At 36.3% G+C, this 19,427-nt stretch overlaps 1 protein-coding gene across 4 annotated transcripts in view; it reads left to right on the top strand.

Annotated features, from left to right (window-relative positions):
• MELK (maternal embryonic leucine zipper kinase) overlaps positions 1-19,427 on the top strand; it is a 66,563-nt gene that overhangs the window by 14,596 nt on the left and 32,540 nt on the right. For all 4 annotated transcript variants that reach the window (XM_039856741.1, XM_039856716.1, XM_039856721.1 and 1 more), the window contains exons 7-8: positions 1,169-1,261; positions 4,472-4,570. In XM_039856741.1, the coding sequence (XP_039712675.1) occupies positions 1,169-1,261; positions 4,472-4,570 (192 nt within the window). The remainder of the gene's footprint in view (positions 1-1,168; positions 1,262-4,471; positions 4,571-19,427) is intronic.

The raw sequence follows: 19,427 nt of genomic DNA, 5'->3' as shown, positions 1-19,427 counted from the left end.
TCTGCCGTCTGCAGCAGAGCTCCTGTGTGGCTGCCTGTTGGAGGCTTCCTCCTGAGTTCTCTAATGATGGTACTCACAGTCTCTAAGATGAGCTGTCTCCACTCATTAAGAATGTTGAAATTGCAGACCTGTCTCAGCCCTTTGTAGTCCCATGATTATTTCCTGCTCCAATCAGAATTAGCTAGTTGCAAAGAGAAGCAGAGTTTGCCCCTGCAGCTCAGTGTCTGATTCTTTCTGATTTTCTTCTCTTTCCTTTGCCTCATCAGATTGTCAGTGGAGCGTCGTGTCTAGGAACCAAATGCTACAAGGTGTTTTTTGATCATCAGGCATATAAAGATAAAACATACTTTGAGCAGATAAACTGGTTTAAGTCATGTTCTCCACAGGAAGCAGTGGAGAATATTTGCAACATACTCCATAAGCCTTTATTTATGGCTGCCACACAGACACCATTGAAAAAAGTAGGGATTGGCAGGGAGAGGATTGCCTCAGCCTTCCACTGAGCATGTTGTTGCAGGTGTAAATGAAATCTCACAATTACACACGTCCTTTGCCAATTGTAGAACTCTGTACTACAGGTGTTGGGCACTAGTATCATTTTCCCTGTCTCAGTATTTCTGTGGGAGAGCAGAGGAGGTTGACCAGATCCCTCATTTTACCAGATCAGGAAGCTCAGGCTGTGATTGATGTTAAAACCGAGTCTAGAAAACAGACTCCGAAGGCACTGTTCAGTGTAACATAATGCTCTCTTTCCTCTAAGGAAAAGGGAAGCTCTTCAAGATTTGGTATTGGAGATAGTGTCTAGTAAAGAAATAACCCTTTTTCCTTGAGTATTTAGGGGTGAGAATACATGAGTGCTTAGATTTATGCTAAGCTGATTATTATGTGAATGGATATCTTGAGAAGTGTGAACCTGACTTGGCTGAATTGAGGGGAAAAGGATTTTGTTCATGCCAGGTTGTTGTATTGAAAATCCAGAGAAGAAGAAACCATATGTGCATGCCTGCATGCAGGCAGAGAGTATTGGGCTGGCTGCAGAAGTCTCTTATTATTTGGGGGTAATTCTTCATCTGGCTTCTCTCTGCTTGTGCTGAAAGAATGTTTATCAAGGCTTTTATTCTCTTAAGCGTTGTAATTAATAAGTGTTTCATTTTTATCTTATTGGCAGGGTAACAAGGATTACCATCTACAGACATGTTGCGGGAGTCTTGCTTATGCAGCGCCCGAATTAATACAAGGGAAATCATATCTGGGATCAGAGGTAATTATTTATTGGTTAATTTAATATATAATCAATAATTTATTGGTGACCTGTAGTGAGTCAGGCATTTTGTGTTGGGGGTATAAGAATGAGATAAGAAATAATCTTGTTAATCAAAGAGTTCAGACTATTCAGAGAATGAGATATATAAAGTAATAAATGAAATGAACAACTTGCAATAAACATAATAATGCATAGTACACTTATGAAATAAGGGCATATTTCTGGTGTCCTTGTGATTACTTTTCTGTTAAACAGCACCATAGTTTAGAGTGGTTAGTTTAGCCAGGTAAAGCATAAGGCCAGGATTGCAGGCTCAGTTTTCAGAGTTGCTGGTTAGCACAGTGAAAACCTGTACTTCGTCCTCTGCCAACTATCCAAGGCCAGCAGTCCTGTGTAGGAGGCCCAGACTCAGAAGGCCTGGTCACTACCTGCATTACTACTAGCTACCACAAGCTCCTCAGCCCCTTTCATTCTCTAGAGTACTGATTTTGCTGATATTAATATCATAAGATGAGAAATGTTTAATTGCCAAAGACTTGAAGTGCTTGCCGTGGGGAACAGTTTTCTTTAGTTCAGGACATCTCAAATCTTTAACATGTTCTTGCGCAGTGCGATCCTTTGGGAGGAGACTGTCGCAGCTAGCAGCTAGTCTTGAGAATCCACATGTTATGTGGGAGAAACTTTGGAATGTGCCAGTTTACTTAATTTATAACACTAAGATGGGGACTAACTTGTTTTTTGGTGACTTTTTGGATATAATCTCAAACTTAAAGAATAGTTGCAAATATGGATTGAGAAACTTCTGTATATATTTAATTAAATTCACAATTGTTTACGTTTTTCCCTTTTTGCTTTATCATCCTTTCTCTATGTTTATGTATATGCATATTATTTTTTTAACCAATTTAGAGTAAGTTGGAGACATATGCTATTATCATTAAATACTATATATGTATTTCCTAAAAGCAAGGATCTTTTATAATTGTACTTTAGTTATCAAAATCAGGGAGTTTAACGTTGATACAATTTATTTAATCCCCACTTCATATTCAGACGGTGTCAGTTGTACCAATAATGTCCTTTAGAACTATATTTCCCCTCCAGTCCAGGATTTAGTTCAAGGTTATGCATTGCATTTAGTTGTCATATTTCTTTGGTCCTCTTTAGTCTGAAAGAGTTCCTTAGGCTCTCTTTATCTTCCTTGACCTGGACATTTTTGAGGAAGCCAGTTATTTTGTAGAATGTCCCTTATTTGAATTTGTCTGAAGCTTCCTTATGATTAGATTAAGGTTATACATTTTTGGCAGAAATACCACAGAAGCAATGTTGTGGCCTCCTCAGAACATCATAGGAAAGGGAAGAAACTTACTGAGCATGTGTCATAGTCCTGGAATCAATGCTATATCCTTTTTTTTTTTCTGCTTGTGATAAAATACGCATAACATAAAATCTTAACCATTTTTTTTAAACCATCTTAATTCAGCCATTTTTAAGTGTCCGGTTCATTAGTGTTAAGTACATTCACATTGTTGTAAACCAATCTCTAGAGTTTTCATCTTGTAAAAATTTTCATCTTGCAAAACTGAAACTATATCTATTAAACACGCTTCATTCTCCCCTCCCCCACCCTTAGCAACCACCCTTCTACTTTCTTTTGTCTCTGAATTTGAGGTATCTAGGTACCTTACATAGTAGAGTCATATAATATTTGTCTTTTTGTGACTGGCTTATTTAGCTTAGCATAATATCCTCAAGGTTCATCAATGTTGTAGCCTGTGACAGGATTTCCTTCCTTCTAAGGCTGAATAATATGCCATTGTTTGCATATACCACGTTTTGTTTATCCATTCATCCATGGATGGACACTGGGATTGCCTCCACTGTTTGGTTATTGCGAATAGTACTAAAAGGAACAACTATCTCTTTGAGCCCTTTCTTTCAATTAGTTTGGGTATATCTCCCAAAAGTGGAATGGCTGGATCATATGGTAATGCTATAATTTAATTTTTTGAGGCACTGCCATACTGTTTTTCATAATGACAGCAACATTTTACATTCCCATAACAGTGTACAAGAATTCTACATGCTAGATACTTTTTACAGTTTTTATTTAAGCTCCACAAAAATCCTTTGAAGTGAATACTATTACTCCATTTCATCAGATAAAGGAAATGAAGAAATTGAGGCTCAGAAATTAAATGCCTTCACAGGATCACACAACTCGTGGCTATGGGTCAAGGTTTGAACTGAATGAGAGTTTACTGCATGCCTGTTCTCTTTCCACTGTTCCATCCAGTCCCCCGGAAGGAGTGATAGTCATATACCTAATGCTCACAAGATTCCTAGAGGGCTGTGATGAGGCCCTGCTGGTTTGAATGCATCTGAGAATTTCCTATGGGATTTTAAAGTTTTCTTGTCTGTTTTAGTTTGACTTTCCATTCTTTTTTTTGTAAAAAAAGATGCTGCCCTTCTTACTTCTTAAAATTTTCCTAAGGCTCAAATGAGGGTGGGAGCTATGACTTCTCAGCCAACATTGGCATCATTATTGACTAAGGACAAATACTGCTTGAATAAGTAGTTAGTGCTTAGGACTCATGGGACACATGGATATCTTATATAAAGGTCAAGCTCCTTTCTGGAATTTTGAGATTTGTTCTGCTATTTGTGCTGGCAGGCTAATTTCTGGCCTCTCTATTTGAAAAGTCAATCATTGAACTTTATTATAAAGGTTTGTCTACATAGAGAGGACTTTACAGAGCAGCTTATCACATTTACAGATTATCAGTAGTAAATTTTAAGACCTGTTTTGACATCCTCATGTGTGTTTACATAACCCTCATATGTAATAAACCCTCAGTAGCACTGTAGAATTGTCTTTCAGAATCAGACACCTGGCCTCATCTCCTTCTTTATTGTGCCCAGTCCACCCCATCCAACCGGAAATTATTTTCTATAAAGCGTTAAAATCCAGTGTTAGAGGAGAGTGCAATGAACTGGACATCAGGTGACCTACCTGGGTGGCCTGGGTGACTTTGGACAAGCCTTCCTTTCTGGGCTTTAGGTTTCCTATCTATAAAATGAGCAGGTTTAATTAGATGATCTCAGCTCTTTTTCAGCTCTGTGAAGATTCTGTGATTCTGTTATATGTACTGCCATTCTCAAATATGTTCTAAATTTTCTTTGGAATTATTTTTGTTCCTTCCTCAGGCAGATGTTTGGAGCATGGGCATACTCTTATATGTACTTATGTGTGGCTTTCTACCATTCGATGACGATAATGTCATGGCTTTGTACAAGAAGATTATGGTGAGTACTACAAGGTATAGAATTTTAATGTAAAAGTTATCTCTACTGCATACTATATGCGTTTATTCATAAACATACAAAAATAGGCAAAAGTACTGTATGCTGTTAGAAGTGTCAAGATAGTGGTTACTCTTTGGAGGTGGATAGTAACTGGAAGTGGGGCAGGGGATGCTTCTGTTCTGTTTCTTGACCTGGGTGCTAGTTATACTTGTGTATTCAGTTTTTGAAAACTTATCAAAGTGTACTCTTATGATATGTGTACTTTTCTATGTATATATTATACTTCAAGAAAAAGCTCAAAACAAAAACAGATGGGAAAATAAACATATAAGATGATTTTCCTGGTAAGAGTTCTTGTTTTGTATCCTGAAATTATACTTCAGTCAGTTGCTGAGTTCAGCTACGTTTTCCTTTTGAGTTATGGTAAAATAAGAGAAACTTTCTTTTTGATGAAAGAATTTGGCTTTAACATATAATAAAACCACAGTTAAGAGTACTCTAAGCTTTGTTAAAGTCATATGTATCAGAGACAGAAAGTAGATTTGTGGTTACAGGAGTGGAGTGTGGAGTGGCAGTGGGAAGTGACTACTAGTGAGTATGGGATTTCTTTTTGGAGTGGTGAAAACATACTAGATAGTGGTGGTGCTTACACAACTTTGTAAATATGCTAGCGGCCCCTGAATTGTACACTTTACGAAGGCGAATTTTATGTTATGTGAGTGATATTATTTTTTAAAAAGTCATGTAGCAAGGAAAATAGTAAAATTCTTTTTAAAGGGTTAATGTTCAAAGCAAGCTAACAAAAAATATGTAAAGAGGAATAAACAGCACTGTATTGTGTACATAGCAAACCAGGGTTAGACTAGCAGAGCAGCCTCTCTGAGTAGGACTCGAATTCAGTTCTGTTTACCAAATATTTTCTTAAGGTCTTGTTTGTATGAGATACTGAAAGGCGTGAACAAAGATCTGTGAAACTTGATCACTCTCCACCAGGGTCTTATTTCTCATTGGAGATAGATCCAAGGCTATCTCAAAAGGGCAAAGGGTCAGGGATGCTATATTATAACAGAAGTATAATTGAGGTTAACACAGGAGCAGGCATGAGATTTGGGAGAACGTCTTAGAGGTTTGAGCAGGGCTTTAAAAGAAGGGTCGAAGTGCTTCAGAAAGAATGTGGGAGAGAGCATGCCTAGTAGAGTAGACAGTATGAGCAGATGCATAAGATGGGAGAACCATGGGGAGAATTGGTCAGAAGTTTATGCAGCTAGACCATTGGGTCTCTAATACCCTTTAGGTAGAGACCACCTAAATCAACTCTCATTTCTGGGAATTAACAGAGTCAAAAGTGGTAGTCCCAGATGGCCTGTTGCCTACCCGATAGAATTTGAAGGGCACTGAGTTCAGTCTTCAGTTTTTAAAATCTATTTGACTTAACAGTTTTTCCTATATCCTACCCTGAGAATCGCACTGTTCGTGACCTGTTAATCTGGCTAGCTATTCCAGTGCTATTGCAGTTCCTAGGACACATGACTAACTGCTGGCTCTCAGTTTCAAGTCTTGGAGACAAAGTGCCTGAGGGGCTATGTGTTTAGGGATCCTGGAAAAAACCTAGCATCAGTCTCTTCCTCCCTTCTCATTGCAGAGAACCTGTCCCTGTAGCAGATGAGGGCCAGTGTGAATGGCAGTTTTCTCTTTCTAGCCCTATGGGTGACGGGGACATACCTGTATCTGTCCCTTCCACTTTTTTTTCTGCTTTACTCTGCGAGGTGATATTCAGCTATCTCTCTGTAGATAGGGATGCGGGCATAAGCTGGAGCGATGCCTGCTCACAGGCTGAGGGGCCACCCTTTCTTACAGCACCCTGGTTATCCCAGTGCCTTCCTCTTGTCTCTTTCTTCTCAGTAAGCTTTGCCATAGTGCCCCCTGGAGGCCTCCTGTAGCAGTGGGAGCTCGTCTGCTGTGATTTGTGTGAATTCTCTTTCCCAAGTGTATGAGTTACCCTTTTAAGATTCTGTGTTTTTTCCTCTAATTTCTTACCTATGATTCATCTAGATTCAGTTTACTAATTTTTCCTTTTTGGATCAGTTCCCTTTTTTCTTCCTTTGCTCTTATTGGATACCTGTTTGAAGATTTCATGGGCCTGTTTTCTTTCGCAGCCCATCTGTTGGATGTTTTCCCTCCAACTCTTACGGTGGCTCACAGAACCCTAGAGCCCTAGCTGTGATAGACCACGAGCCAGTCTTCTTTTCTTTCTTGTTAATTCTCCCATTGTGAAAGTCCTATGTGCTTATTATAGAAACCTTAGAAAATACAGGGATGGTGTAAAGAACACTAGACAAATTTCCATCTCTAGATATAACTGTAACAGCCAATTTCCCCAAGTCTTGTCCTTTTTAAAGTTGTTATGAAATATCTAAGACATTTAAGCTATAAAGAAAAAGCAAAAAAGAAAAAAGATTTTACTTAATATATAGATTTCTGTAACCACCAACATAGTCAGGAGTGTTAACCTAAAAATAAAAGCTCAAAGTGAAAGGTAACAAGTATTTATTTGAGATAAAAACAAAAGAATAGCTATTTGGGAAGCACTGATTTGGGCAGAAACCCAAATAGTGTTCCAACCGAGACAAAGGCAAGGGATATTTATGAGAAAGGGAAAGGGAACAATTACATCAATAGAGGAAGACATTTTTATTGGTGCAGATAAGCTAGCATAGTGACGCTAATTCTAAACAATGTTTTAAATTTTCAGTCTGGTAGTCATTAGTCCAGTAGTCATAATATCTCTTTTCTTGTTATCCTTGCAAATAGTTCTTTGGGACACAATGTTGCTTTAGGTCCAGTCCATAGCTTATTTTGCCCTGTTTTAACATTCCAAAGGCTTGAAGCATGAGACTTTCAAGGCAGCAGTTCCTCTGACTCCATTTTAAAGTGGCTCTATTTATATTACTTTTTACAGGATATATGTTTAGACTAATCTAGTCCTTTGAAGGCATAACTAACATGATTGCTTATGGATGGGATGAGGGGAGTAACCGGAGCAACTAGAGAGCTGGAGCTGCTATCAACTGAGATGGAGAAGACACTCAGTAGAGCAAGGACAATCAGGAGTTCAGTTTTGGACATAAAGAATGTGTCCATTTTGTCTGATTTTTCAAATTTATTGGCATGAGGTTTTTTTTTACCCAGTGACAAAGTATATATCAGATTTTTATTTGTTTTTTTTTCAGATTAGTCTATACATATATAAAGATTTATATATTTTATCTCTTTATGCCACCCCCCAGTGTTTTCACACAGATGGTAACATACCACAAACATTGTTCCGCATCATGTTTTTGTCCCCTCACAGTATGTCTTAGAGCTCATACCATTTCATATCCAGCTCAGAACCTCTTCATTCTTTTTAACGATTGCATAGGTCATTGTGTTTTATACCTTAATTTATTTAACTGGTTCTAGGTTAATGGACATTTAAGTAATTTCCAAGGTGGCATTTTGTACATTGTGAATATATCTGTAGGTAAATTCCTAGAGAAGAGTTAATGGGACAAAGAGTATGTGAATTGGTAATTTTGATATTGCCAAATTGCTTCCCAGTGAAATTCTATCAGTTTATTACAGCTACCAACAATAGCATGAAAATGCCTATTTCTCTAAGTACAGTGTATCACCTGTTATGCTCTTTATGTTTAAGATTTTTTTTTTTGCTATACAAGAGCTTTTTATTTTTATTGAGTCAAATTTATCAGTCTTTTATTGTCATATTTGGAAAAACTTTTCTACTTAGATTATTTTTTTTAATTCCCATGTTTTCTACTTTTATGGTTTCATTTTTTTGATGTTTAAATATTCAGTTCACCTGGAATTTGCTTTATTGTGGTTTCGTGACTAAACATCACTAAAAAAGTTGGAGAGATTTGTTTTCCTATTTTTTTAATAAATTTTTTTTATTTAGTTCTTGAGGTAACATTGGTTAAAACTATTATATAATTTTCAGGTGTACAGTGTAATTCGACATTGTTTTCCTATTTTGGATCGTGGTTTTTAAAAAATCTTATAATCGTGATAGTAACATAGCCATATATACTTAGATTTGAGGTTCACTTTTAACAATAATGTGCATAATCCTATTTCAAATAGTCTTAATAATTTCAAGTTTTGAGGCAACTTATTAGAACTGATTAGATCATTTTTTAATCTTGTGTTTTGGCTGATGGGCTCAATAGGAGTAGAGGTGTCAGCTCTGTTATTTGCTTGTGCTTGTATGCATAGTCTTATCTTTAATTTGTGGTTTCTTTGGAAGAATCTTCTTAAGCCACTTGGCTATTTAGTGAGGATTTAGTTTAGTTAAACCAGATACTATAATCTGTAAATCCATTTAACTGGGCTCAGTACTTCACAGTATACAGATGGTGGTGCAAGATGGAGTCACTGTCATCTGTCATGTGTCACTGTCCCAGTCAAGGAAGAATTACTTCATATAGGTTATATAGGAACTAATGAAGGTGCCAGTGCCAACCTATATACTAAATATTAATAAAGCTTAATTTCTGTCTTATTTTTTAGATAGAAAATGAATATAAATAGAAGTCCTAATATAATCTTCCCATATCCTATCATGTCTTCTTACAGACCTGCTAGGGTGTACATGCCCCATCTTAGAAGACCACCAATCAAGAAGAATGAATGGTCGATCCTACATATTCTTTAGGTAGTCCCTCAATCAATGTAATCTCTGTCAGCGAAGTTATTAGTAAATTAGGGAATTTTCTCCCTGGAAATTTCTCTAAATTATGGCTATGCTGAATAAGGACAAAAGCGACTGTCAGTATAACTGGGGCTAGAATTGATATTCATCCTGTGAACATTGAACCTTCTAAGGATACTTCTTGGCGATGCATATTTGGGAATTGCAGTAAGAAATTTTGCTATAAAGGATGACTGTAATAATTTTATCCAGGAAAGGTTTTGAATACTCACCTTGACCATGCAAAAGTCTCAATAAAGCTGCCTGATTTTGAGCAGTCTAACTTTTATGTACCCTGAGGATATACACCTAGTAAAACAAAATGAGGCACTGTATGGATTTACTGACTATAAACTTTGATTTTAGAATAATTGTATCTCTATAGTGATGATTATACAGGGCTGTAATCTTTGATTTGCCGCGTTGAAATCTGCATGTAAGAAGAGTACTTGGCAGGAGGGCATGCATTCAGCTCTCAAGTAATATCTACGCGTTAGGGACAAGTTAAAGAAGGGGTAGTTGGGTGGGGAGTGAGAGGGGCACGTATCTTTGTCATATCCTATTGGAAAGTATAGTTGATCTGTCAAGAAAGCGTTCCTACCAACCCTGACTCGAGTAAATGGCATAATGCACAATTCTACAGGTGTGCGAATAGCGAGGCATCTGTGTTGCAGCTTAACTTATTCCTTTCTAGAGTGCTGAAAGCCGGGAAAGGTTGGTTAAAACCTCAATCAGTCTTCTTGGGTAAGGGATAGCAGAGGTTAGCAAACTATGGCCTGATGGCTAAATCTGGCCTACCACCTGTTTGTTTAAATAAAATTTTATTGGAACACAGCCACACCTGTTTGTTTATGTATTGTCTATGGCTGCTTTTGCACAATGATGGTAGAGTTGAATAATTGTATCAGAGATTGTATGGCCCACAGAACCAAAAATACTACAAATACAAATAAAAGATCTGAAAGAACTATACTCCTGGTATAGTTAGTGATCTATCTGTAGTAGAACAGTCATCCTCAGAGACTGCTCTCCTTTCCTAGTCATCCTCAGAGACCCCTCTCCTTTCCTAGCTCATCGGCCTGAAATGCCCAGGTTTGTAGTTTATCAAGAAACTGACATTCAGTTAATTGTTTTCATAATGAAAAATAGTGTGTATGGTAAAAGTTAAAACAGTACTAAGGAATATGTAATTTTAAAAAAGGCTTCCTGCCCACCTAGCCCTCTTTTTTTTTTTCCAAAGAGGCAACTATTTAGAAATTTATGATATACATTTGCAGGAATTATCTGTACTTATATAAACTTTTATGTGCATATGTCTTTGCACTTATATAATGCACACAGTTAATGGACCTTGCTCCTGCCTCCTTTTTAAATTTAATGCTTTACTTTGAAGATTGTTTCATATGGTACTTAGAAGCATGTATAAGTTTTCATTATTGTTTTTATGTCTGCAGGGTATTTATTGTGAAATTTCCTTTAAGTTTGCATATATCACTTTTTAAAATTAATATTAAAATTAATTATACAAATAATGCATAAAAACATTCTCTGTATAAAGAATGAAAATATTACAGATAACTAAAGTTTACTTGACCTCTCCTCTAGTATCTGTTCCCTACCCTGCCACCTTCACATAGGTGAATACTATTATTACTTTGGTTCTTTCAGATCTTTTATTCGTATTTGTAGTATTTTGTATTTTTTTAACATAAGTGGTATCATGCTAATATTATTCTGTATCTTTCTTTCTTTACTCAACAATATATGCCATGATACATATAACACTAATTCATTTTTATGAATAGTATAGTTAGCTATTCTCTTGAATCTTTGAACATTTCAGTTATTTTCTAGTTTTTTTCCACTAATATTAATGATGCTCAGTGAGCATCCCTCTACATATCTCCTTGGACATATGTACTGAGTAGTAGAATTGCTGGATCATAGGATATGACTTTTGAAAAATTATCAAATTGTGACACTATTATCAGATTGTGATACTCCCACTTTTCTCCCCTGAATTATATTCTCACCATCAGTATATGAGAGTGCATGTTTCTTCTCTTCAGTATTGTCATTTATCAAAATTTTGTATCTTTGGTCAATCGAATGTGTAAAACTGGCATCTGATATTTTATTCATGTGTCTTTAATAATCAGAGAGTTCGAACTTATTTTAAATGTTTATACACACACACACACACACACACACACACACACACACACACATTTTTCTCCTTTCCCTGTGAACTGCCTGTGCATGCCATTTGCTCATTCTTCTCTGAGGTGGTTGATCTTTTTCTTATTAAATTATAAGAACCCTTCTATAATAAAGAATAATAATAATAGCTACCATTTATTGTTTACTGTGTGCCAGGTGTTGCTATATGTACAATGCATGGATTAGTTCACTTAATCTTCACAATAGTCCAATGAGGTGTAGGTACTATTATCATACTTTTTTTAAAGTTGAGGAAAGAGAAACAGAGAGGGAAAGCAAATTGCCTAAAGTTATCCAGCTAATTATTGGCAGAATTGGGATATGTCTCAGGTGGTCTGGATCTATACCCTGTATTTCTAACTACCATGCTGTAGAACCTCCCAAGGAAATTAACACTTTATCCTGTGTGTGATAATCTGTAGATTTAAATTTTTCCCCCATGTTCTTTTCTATTACTTTTACATTTTTAAATACTAATTCTTTGTCCACCAGGAATTCATGTAGGAGAGACCCAACTTATTTCTTTTTAAATAAAATTTATATTTTAAAATAGTTTTAGATTTTCAGAGAAGTTACAGAGATAGTGCAGAGTTCCCATTTATCCTTCACCCAGTATTCTCTGTTATTAACATTTATATTTGTCACAATTAAGGAATGAACACTGGTATATTACTATTAAGTAAACTCTGTATTCAGAGTTCATTGGTTTTTCTCTAATGTCCTTTTTCTATTCTAGGATTCTTCCAGGATACCATATTACATATAGTTGTCACATCTCTTTAGCCTTCTCTGATCTGTGATAGTTCTAGGGATCCAGTTTTATTTTTTAATAAATAAACAGTTATCTATTAAAAAATGAAAAATTGATTGTCCCAGTACTATTCAATAATACATCATTTTTCCATTGATTTGAAATGATGGTTTTACTGTATATTAAATTCCTACATTTATATATTTCTTTTTCTGAGCTCTTTATTTCATTGCATTTATCTTTTCATCAATTCTTGTCTTATATGTAGTTGTTTCAATTACTGTATTTTTATAATACCATTTATTTAATGTCTGGTAGAATTAGCCTCCTCTTATTCTATTTTTCCTCTAGAATTTTTTTGCTGTTCTGCTGTGATTTTTCCATTGCACCCCTCCCCCCAAGTATATTTTTTAAATGGAATGTTTAGAAAGCTAATGGGTCCATAGTTTGATGGAATAAAGTCTATTCCATTTTAAGAAGAAATGATTTAGTAACATCTGTGGTGTTAATAATGGTGAATGAATGAGCCAGGATTGGAGACCTGGCCTTGGGTGTTCTTTAGGGTCGTATGACTTTCTAATCCCCTCAGAGGTCTGTATTCTCACAGCATAGAAACACAGTATTGTTTAATACTTGACTACCTCTTCATTACTTAATCCTTTGTGTGTTTGTGAGTTTTATTAGTCTTTCTTTTTCTTTGGAAAACGTTGTTAAATTATAGTACATCTTTGTAATACAGTACTCCATAGGCATAAAAATGAATGAGAAAGCTCTTTAAATATTGATATGAAATGATATCCAAGATATGTAGTTAAGGAAAAAAAGGTATAGAACAGATATATAGTATACTGGTGTTTTCATTAAAAATAAAGGAGGGGGAAGTACGTTTATATTATTTGCTCACATACAGAAGGAGATACAAGAAGTTGGTAGTTGCTGTTTCTTCTGGGAAGGAAAACTGGAAAAGAGATAGAAGGGAGACTTCATTCTATGCTCTTTTGTTTTGAGTTATATAAGGTTTTACTTCTTGCCTAATTGCTCTGACTAGGACTTCGATTACTATGTTGAATAGAAGTGGTGAAGTGGGAATCCTTGTCTTGTTGTTCTTTATCTTAGAGGAGAAGCTTTCAGTCTTTCACCATTGAGTATGATGTTAGCTATGGAATTTTCATATATGGCTTTAATTATGTTGAGGTAGTTTTCTTCTATTCCTAGTTTGTTGAGTGTTTTTATCATGAAAGATGTTAAATTGTGTCAAATGCTTTTTCTGCATCAATTGACATTACAGTTTTTTTCTCCTTCATTCTGTTAATGTAATGTATCACATATATTATTTTGTGTATGTTGAACCATCTTTGCATTCCAGGAATAAATCCTGCTTGGTCATGGTGTATAATCCTGTTAATAGGTTTAATATACTATTGAACATGGTTTGCTATAATGATTTTTTAAAACGTAGAATGAAAAAGTTTTATGTGAGTTTTGAATCCCAAACCTGGTGTAGAAAGAGGGGGATGCCTTCTGCAGGCCAGATCTGAATTTTTTTTCTTTTTTCTTTTTTTTTTACAGCAGGAAAGAAAAGCTTTGTTAGAAGGGAAAGTACACTTCCAGACTTGGAAGCGGGCCTGAGCAAGAGAAGCATGGCTCAAAAGGGCTTCCCCCTTCTCTCCCCCAGGTCTGAATTTCTATCTGTAGGTGTTGTATAGCAATAGATTTCTAGATTTGAGTTATGCTGATGTCTTTTCTGCCTAGAGCATCTATATCAGTCTTTTTATTGTTGAATTTTTTTTTGCAATTTTCCCCCACTCCCTTTGTGCAGATATATGTGTACCTTCTGAGGTATATGTGTTTCATATCTTTGTGATCCTTGCACATGGTTGCTTATAAAAAATAGAAAGTTTGCTGACATGCTTATTCTTATTCTATTGTAACAAAAGTAATATTAAATATTCATGAGCTTTTCTAATTTTCCAGACTCTGCTCTAAGTGAGGTAGTTGCTATTGTCCCTTTCTTATAGATGAGGAAACTAAGAGACCTTAAATAACTTACTCAAGGTCTTATAGCTAGTAAATGGCAGAGCTGGGATATGAACCCAGCTAGTTAAGTTCAGAGCCCATTGTCATAACCACTATGAAATATTGTTTCTCAACCTTGTAGTTGCTGCTCTCAAGAGAATCATAGACTCCTAGAGGGAAAAGTGATCTTTATCCTAAGCTTCTTTTCATGTCCTTTAACTTGGGAATGCTCCTGGACATTCCAGCTTCTCAGATTTACAAGACTACAGATTAGTTCTCCTGATTCATATCAGGTATTATGCATTAGCTTTTCTACTCACTTTAGCTGTCACCCCTGGTAGAGCAACTAAACATTCTTTATGTTGAAATTTTGAGTTTTGATTCTGATCTCATGTAATATCAGCTGTCCTTGCTACAATTGTACCATTTTGGACATTTCTTAAATATCTCTAATCCAAGTTTTTGATTAAAAAACAAATAGAACAGGGCCACCCCTAAGTATTTTGGATTTCTTTTTAGTCTGCATCAGATACACTTAACCAAGATTTTGTGGTCTTATCCACAAAGTTAAAATAAGTGACCATTAATACCCTACTGAAATGGAACTACATTATATCCATGGTGTTCCTCATTTACAGACTTAACTCCAAGCTCTACTTTTTTTTTTATCCTATCTGGACCTAAACTTCTATGCTGCTTATTTACCTTTATTTACTGTTACTGCAAGTTCACATTCATTGACAGCCATGGAATTAATGCTCTTAATAATTAATGCTTTGTTTCACCAAGACAAGGTGAATGTACCAACATACAAACTTCACTGTTTTCTACTTTTATTTATTTATTTGAGTGCACTAGTGGATCCTATATTAATCCTTTAGGGGAAAGGAATTACCTTAAGATAATAATACAAAAGTGTTACATCCTAATAGTAGATATTAAATCTAAGTTTTGATATTTTGGGTTATATTTCTGCAGTGGAATGAATATAATACAAAATATCTAATTCTTGTTCAGTAGAGATTTAGCCTTCCTAATTAATATTATTTACTAATACTGTATATTCTTTGTTTCTCCTACTTTGAATTTCATTTTTTAGTTTTTCATGTATTTGCAAGTTGAAAATTGATTCAAATTAGGACTTTTATGCATTATTGTGGAATTTAATTTCACACATTATAGATTTTGAAATTTATTGTAATCTTGGCTCAGAACTATTGTTCCGAGTCGCAGTGTAATACAGTCTGCTGGTTGAATCTAATTAAGGTGTCATATCACTTGCATGCAGTATGTATTTTTGCCTAGAATGTTCTAAAATTCCTCACTTGGGAATAACACTCCCCTCAGTTCTTGATTTGACTGAAAAAAACCAGCAATATTTGATACACTGTATGTAATTCTTGTTTAAGAGGCAGACTCTGTTTATCTTTTGCATTTGTTGCCTATTTTAACCAAAATGCTCAACTGCAATTTCCAGCCTGATTACTAATAGACTGAGTATTATTTGCCATCACTGTACCTAAAGACAAGCATGAGCGTACTCTACTTCTGGGTACACAAATATTAGGGAAGTATAAATAATTTAGTAAATGAAAGTTGAATAGCTTGAAAGTAAAATTGCTTTCTAACAAGTATAATTTATAATTTTAAAGAAAATGAGCAAATTATCTCTTATGAGATTATATTTTACAATTATAGAGTTGACTACAGTACTATGATTATGTGTTGGAGAGATAGCCTGCCTTTCTTAGCACCATATGAAAAATGAACAATTTCAAGCCCACAGGAATTCCCAGGATTATCTTGCTTATTAGCCTACAAATCTTTTTCCCCCTCTCACTTGGTTTCTTCCTCTGTTACCTATTTCTTGCTCTCATTTGCAAGGCAATCATCCCTTAAATAAACAAATATTCTCCAAAGACTTAGCAGAAACCAGGGTAAAGGGGCAGAGCCCTGGCTGACACAGGGCCTTTTATAGAGCTCTTCTTCCCCAGCAGAATTGCTCCTCCGGAGATCATTTCTGTTTGATCCTTAGATATATACTTCAGCATTTAAATAAGGAGCCTTTTTCCTTGTCTACTTCTGTGCTTCCTTAGACCTTCCAGTACAGTACAACAGAAAAAGTACTATATTTCTCTTCTAATCCTATCTCTCCCCTCTTTTCACTTTGTAACAAAAAAGCAATAGTGTCAACTTTGGCACTATTGACATTTTGAACCAAATAATTCTGTTTTGTGGAAGGCTGTCATGTGCATTGTAGGATGTTTAACGGGACACCTAGCCTCTACCCACTAGATGCCCGTAGTAGCCCCCAAGTCATGACAATCAAAAATGTCTACAGACATTGCCTGATGTCCCCTGGGGGGACATGTCTGGCTGAGATGTAGTTTCCTCATCTGTGTAATGTGATTAATAATTCTTGCTTACTGCACAGGATAAAATATTTGTACAAGTGCCCTGTATGTTTTAAGTACAAGATTGGGTAAGACTTGGCAGCAAAACTCAGCTATGGTTCACTTCTGTCAGTATTTCAGTGTAGAAAATGAAGCCAAGAATGCCAGGTCATGGTGATGGGTCACAGACCTCATGACTTGTTTGTGGGTGGTGCTCTACGGAGCTGTTCTGTCCAAACAGAGAAAGTGGGTGGGTACATTTCAGGGGGTGATGTGAGCAGGACTCGACTAGTTGATGTATGCCTTACCAGGATCTCAGGATCCTGAGATCCTGAGGCAGCTGCAGCGGGGCAGAGCTCCACTGGGAGGGCATGTGGCATTCTTTAGAATGACTTCAGCCTTTCTGATTATTCTGAGTATTTAGCACTCTGGCATGCATGGCTTTTGGCCAAAATGTCCATCTTTGGTCCATTTTTTTTTTTTTTTTTTTAGTATCCTGATCTCACTGTACTATTTACTTCAGATTGAACAAACATTTATTATTTCTTATGTACAAGGCATTGTATTGCGTGCTTTCACATGTATTCTCTTTTATTCTTTTTATAAACCTGTAAGTAGCATTACTTGTTTTATAGATAGTAACAATAGGAATAGTAGATATAGCAATATTAGTAGAAGCTAACATATATTGAGTTGTTACTGTGTATCTGGCACTGTGCCTTGTGTTTTATATTAAGTCATTGAATCCTAGCAAGAATTTATGGAGTAGATACTATTATACTTTTTTTTATGGATGAGAAAATTGAGGCACAGTAAGATTAAATAGCTCATCTACATAGCTATTGTAAATGGTGGATCCTGGATTAGAATCTAGGCAATTTGTTTCTGGAGCCTACTCTCTTAGGAAACAGGGTCAGAGATATTAAATAACTTGTACAAGTTCAAGGAGCAATAAGAGGCAGAACTTGGACTCAAATGTAATGTAAGACTCCAATCCATTGCTGTTTCCAGTGGGCCAAGTACAGCACTTCTCACTCATTCTCTCTGCCTCTTTCCGGATAGGATTGCTTCTGTGGTGCTAGTTTACAACACAGCACAGGGGATCTATTAAAAGGCACTTCAGGAATTTGAGATGGGATGATGATAAAGGGGGTGATAAAAAAAGGCAAAGAGGAACTTGGAATCAGTCTGGTGGAGCTCTTCTTATTCAGTACTTTGGTCTGGATATTTTTGAATCTGATTTTTATAGAATTCTGTTACTTTTAGCTAAGAGTATTTTTGATTTGGATGATAGTTTCTGAATTTAAAGGTGTACCATTTCTTTTTATTATCATAGATATGGTTATGGGCCTGTTAGCTGTGTGTTAGAGCAGACCAGAAGGGGCTAGAACCTGTAAGTAGACTTACTCTTGGGGTGTACAGATGCTCATAGGAGAGAGGTAATGGGAGGAAGTTAAACCCTTATAGATGGTGTATTAATTTCCTAAGGTTGTTGTCTCAAAGTATTATAAGGTGATGGCTTAACACAACAGGTATTTATTTTCTCATAGTTCTGGAGGCTATTAGTCCAAAATCAAGGTGTCAGCAGAACCATGCTTATGCTTAAGGGTCCAGGGAAGAACACTTCTTTGCTTCTTTCTGTCTTCTGGTGTTCTCTGGCATTCCTTGGCCCATAGATGCATCACTCCAGTGTCTGCCTGTCTTCCTCTCCCCTGTATATTTGTGTCTCTGTGTTTAAATTTTCTTCTTACAAGAGCACCAATCATATTAAATTCAGGGCCCACCTGAACCCAGTGTGATCTCTTCTTAACTTGAATACATCTGCAAAAGACCCTATTTCCAAAAATAAGGATGCATTCACAGGTTGTGGGTCTACATGAATTTTGGGGAGTTACTGTTTAACCCAGTGCAGATGGTATCCAGAGAGTAAGCAGCAAGTGGCTCTGCATACAATCAGCATGAAGGAAGACCCACTGGAGTGCATGGGGATTCTGACCAGCGAGCAAAGCATGACAGAAGACACTCTAGGAGCAGGTTGTGATTTGCGATTCAGGTAGGTCATCGCCATTTCATCAGTTTAAGCTATGTAAGCAGGTAAGAGCTCTTACCCCAGACTGGTCTCTGCTTTCTGTGGGACCCTGGCAAGAGCAAGGTAAAATCTCTGAGGGACCAGGCAAATGATCAGTTTGCCAAGAAAGAGAGCAAGCCAGGTACTCAGGATTTGAATTATAAGAAGCCTTGGTCTCAAGAATAAAGAAAAGCTCAGATAGGGGAGTGGGGCAAGCTAGGTCAGGACCAGGGCAACTGTGACTTACTGCTGAGTCCTGGAGAGCTGGCTGAAGCATCTAAAACTTGGGATGGGCCTGTAGTCCAGGCAGCACTGAACCTTCTTGGGGTTCTGTTGACCATGGATGAGGGATGGTAAGGAGAAATGAATTAGAGACTTCATCATTATAATTCAGAAATAAACTTTGTCATTTTCCTGCATTGGCGAGTATTAAGGTGCCCTAGCAAAGTATAAATAAGAGTGGGCTCTCTGGGTAGTATTGGGTGCTTTAGATAAAGGAGAATGAAAAATTTAATATTATTAAATGTCATTTGTAAAATGAAAGCGCTTCCCTTTCTAGGAGATATTTTGTAGGTAAGCCTGTTGGCTTTCATCAGAGAGGCTGAGTTAGAAGTTGAGCTGTTTTGACGTTATACCTTTTCTTTTTAAATTTATTGCTT

The sequence above is a fragment of the Pteropus medius genome, unplaced genomic scaffold (genome assembly GCF_902729225.1).
Source record: "Pteropus medius unplaced genomic scaffold, Ma_sr-lr_union100, whole genome shotgun sequence".
In the NCBI taxonomy this organism is placed as follows: domain Eukaryota; kingdom Metazoa; phylum Chordata; class Mammalia; order Chiroptera; family Pteropodidae; genus Pteropus; species Pteropus medius.
Note: the sequence above shows the minus strand (reverse complement) of the source record. Positions and strands in the feature narration are given on the sequence as shown.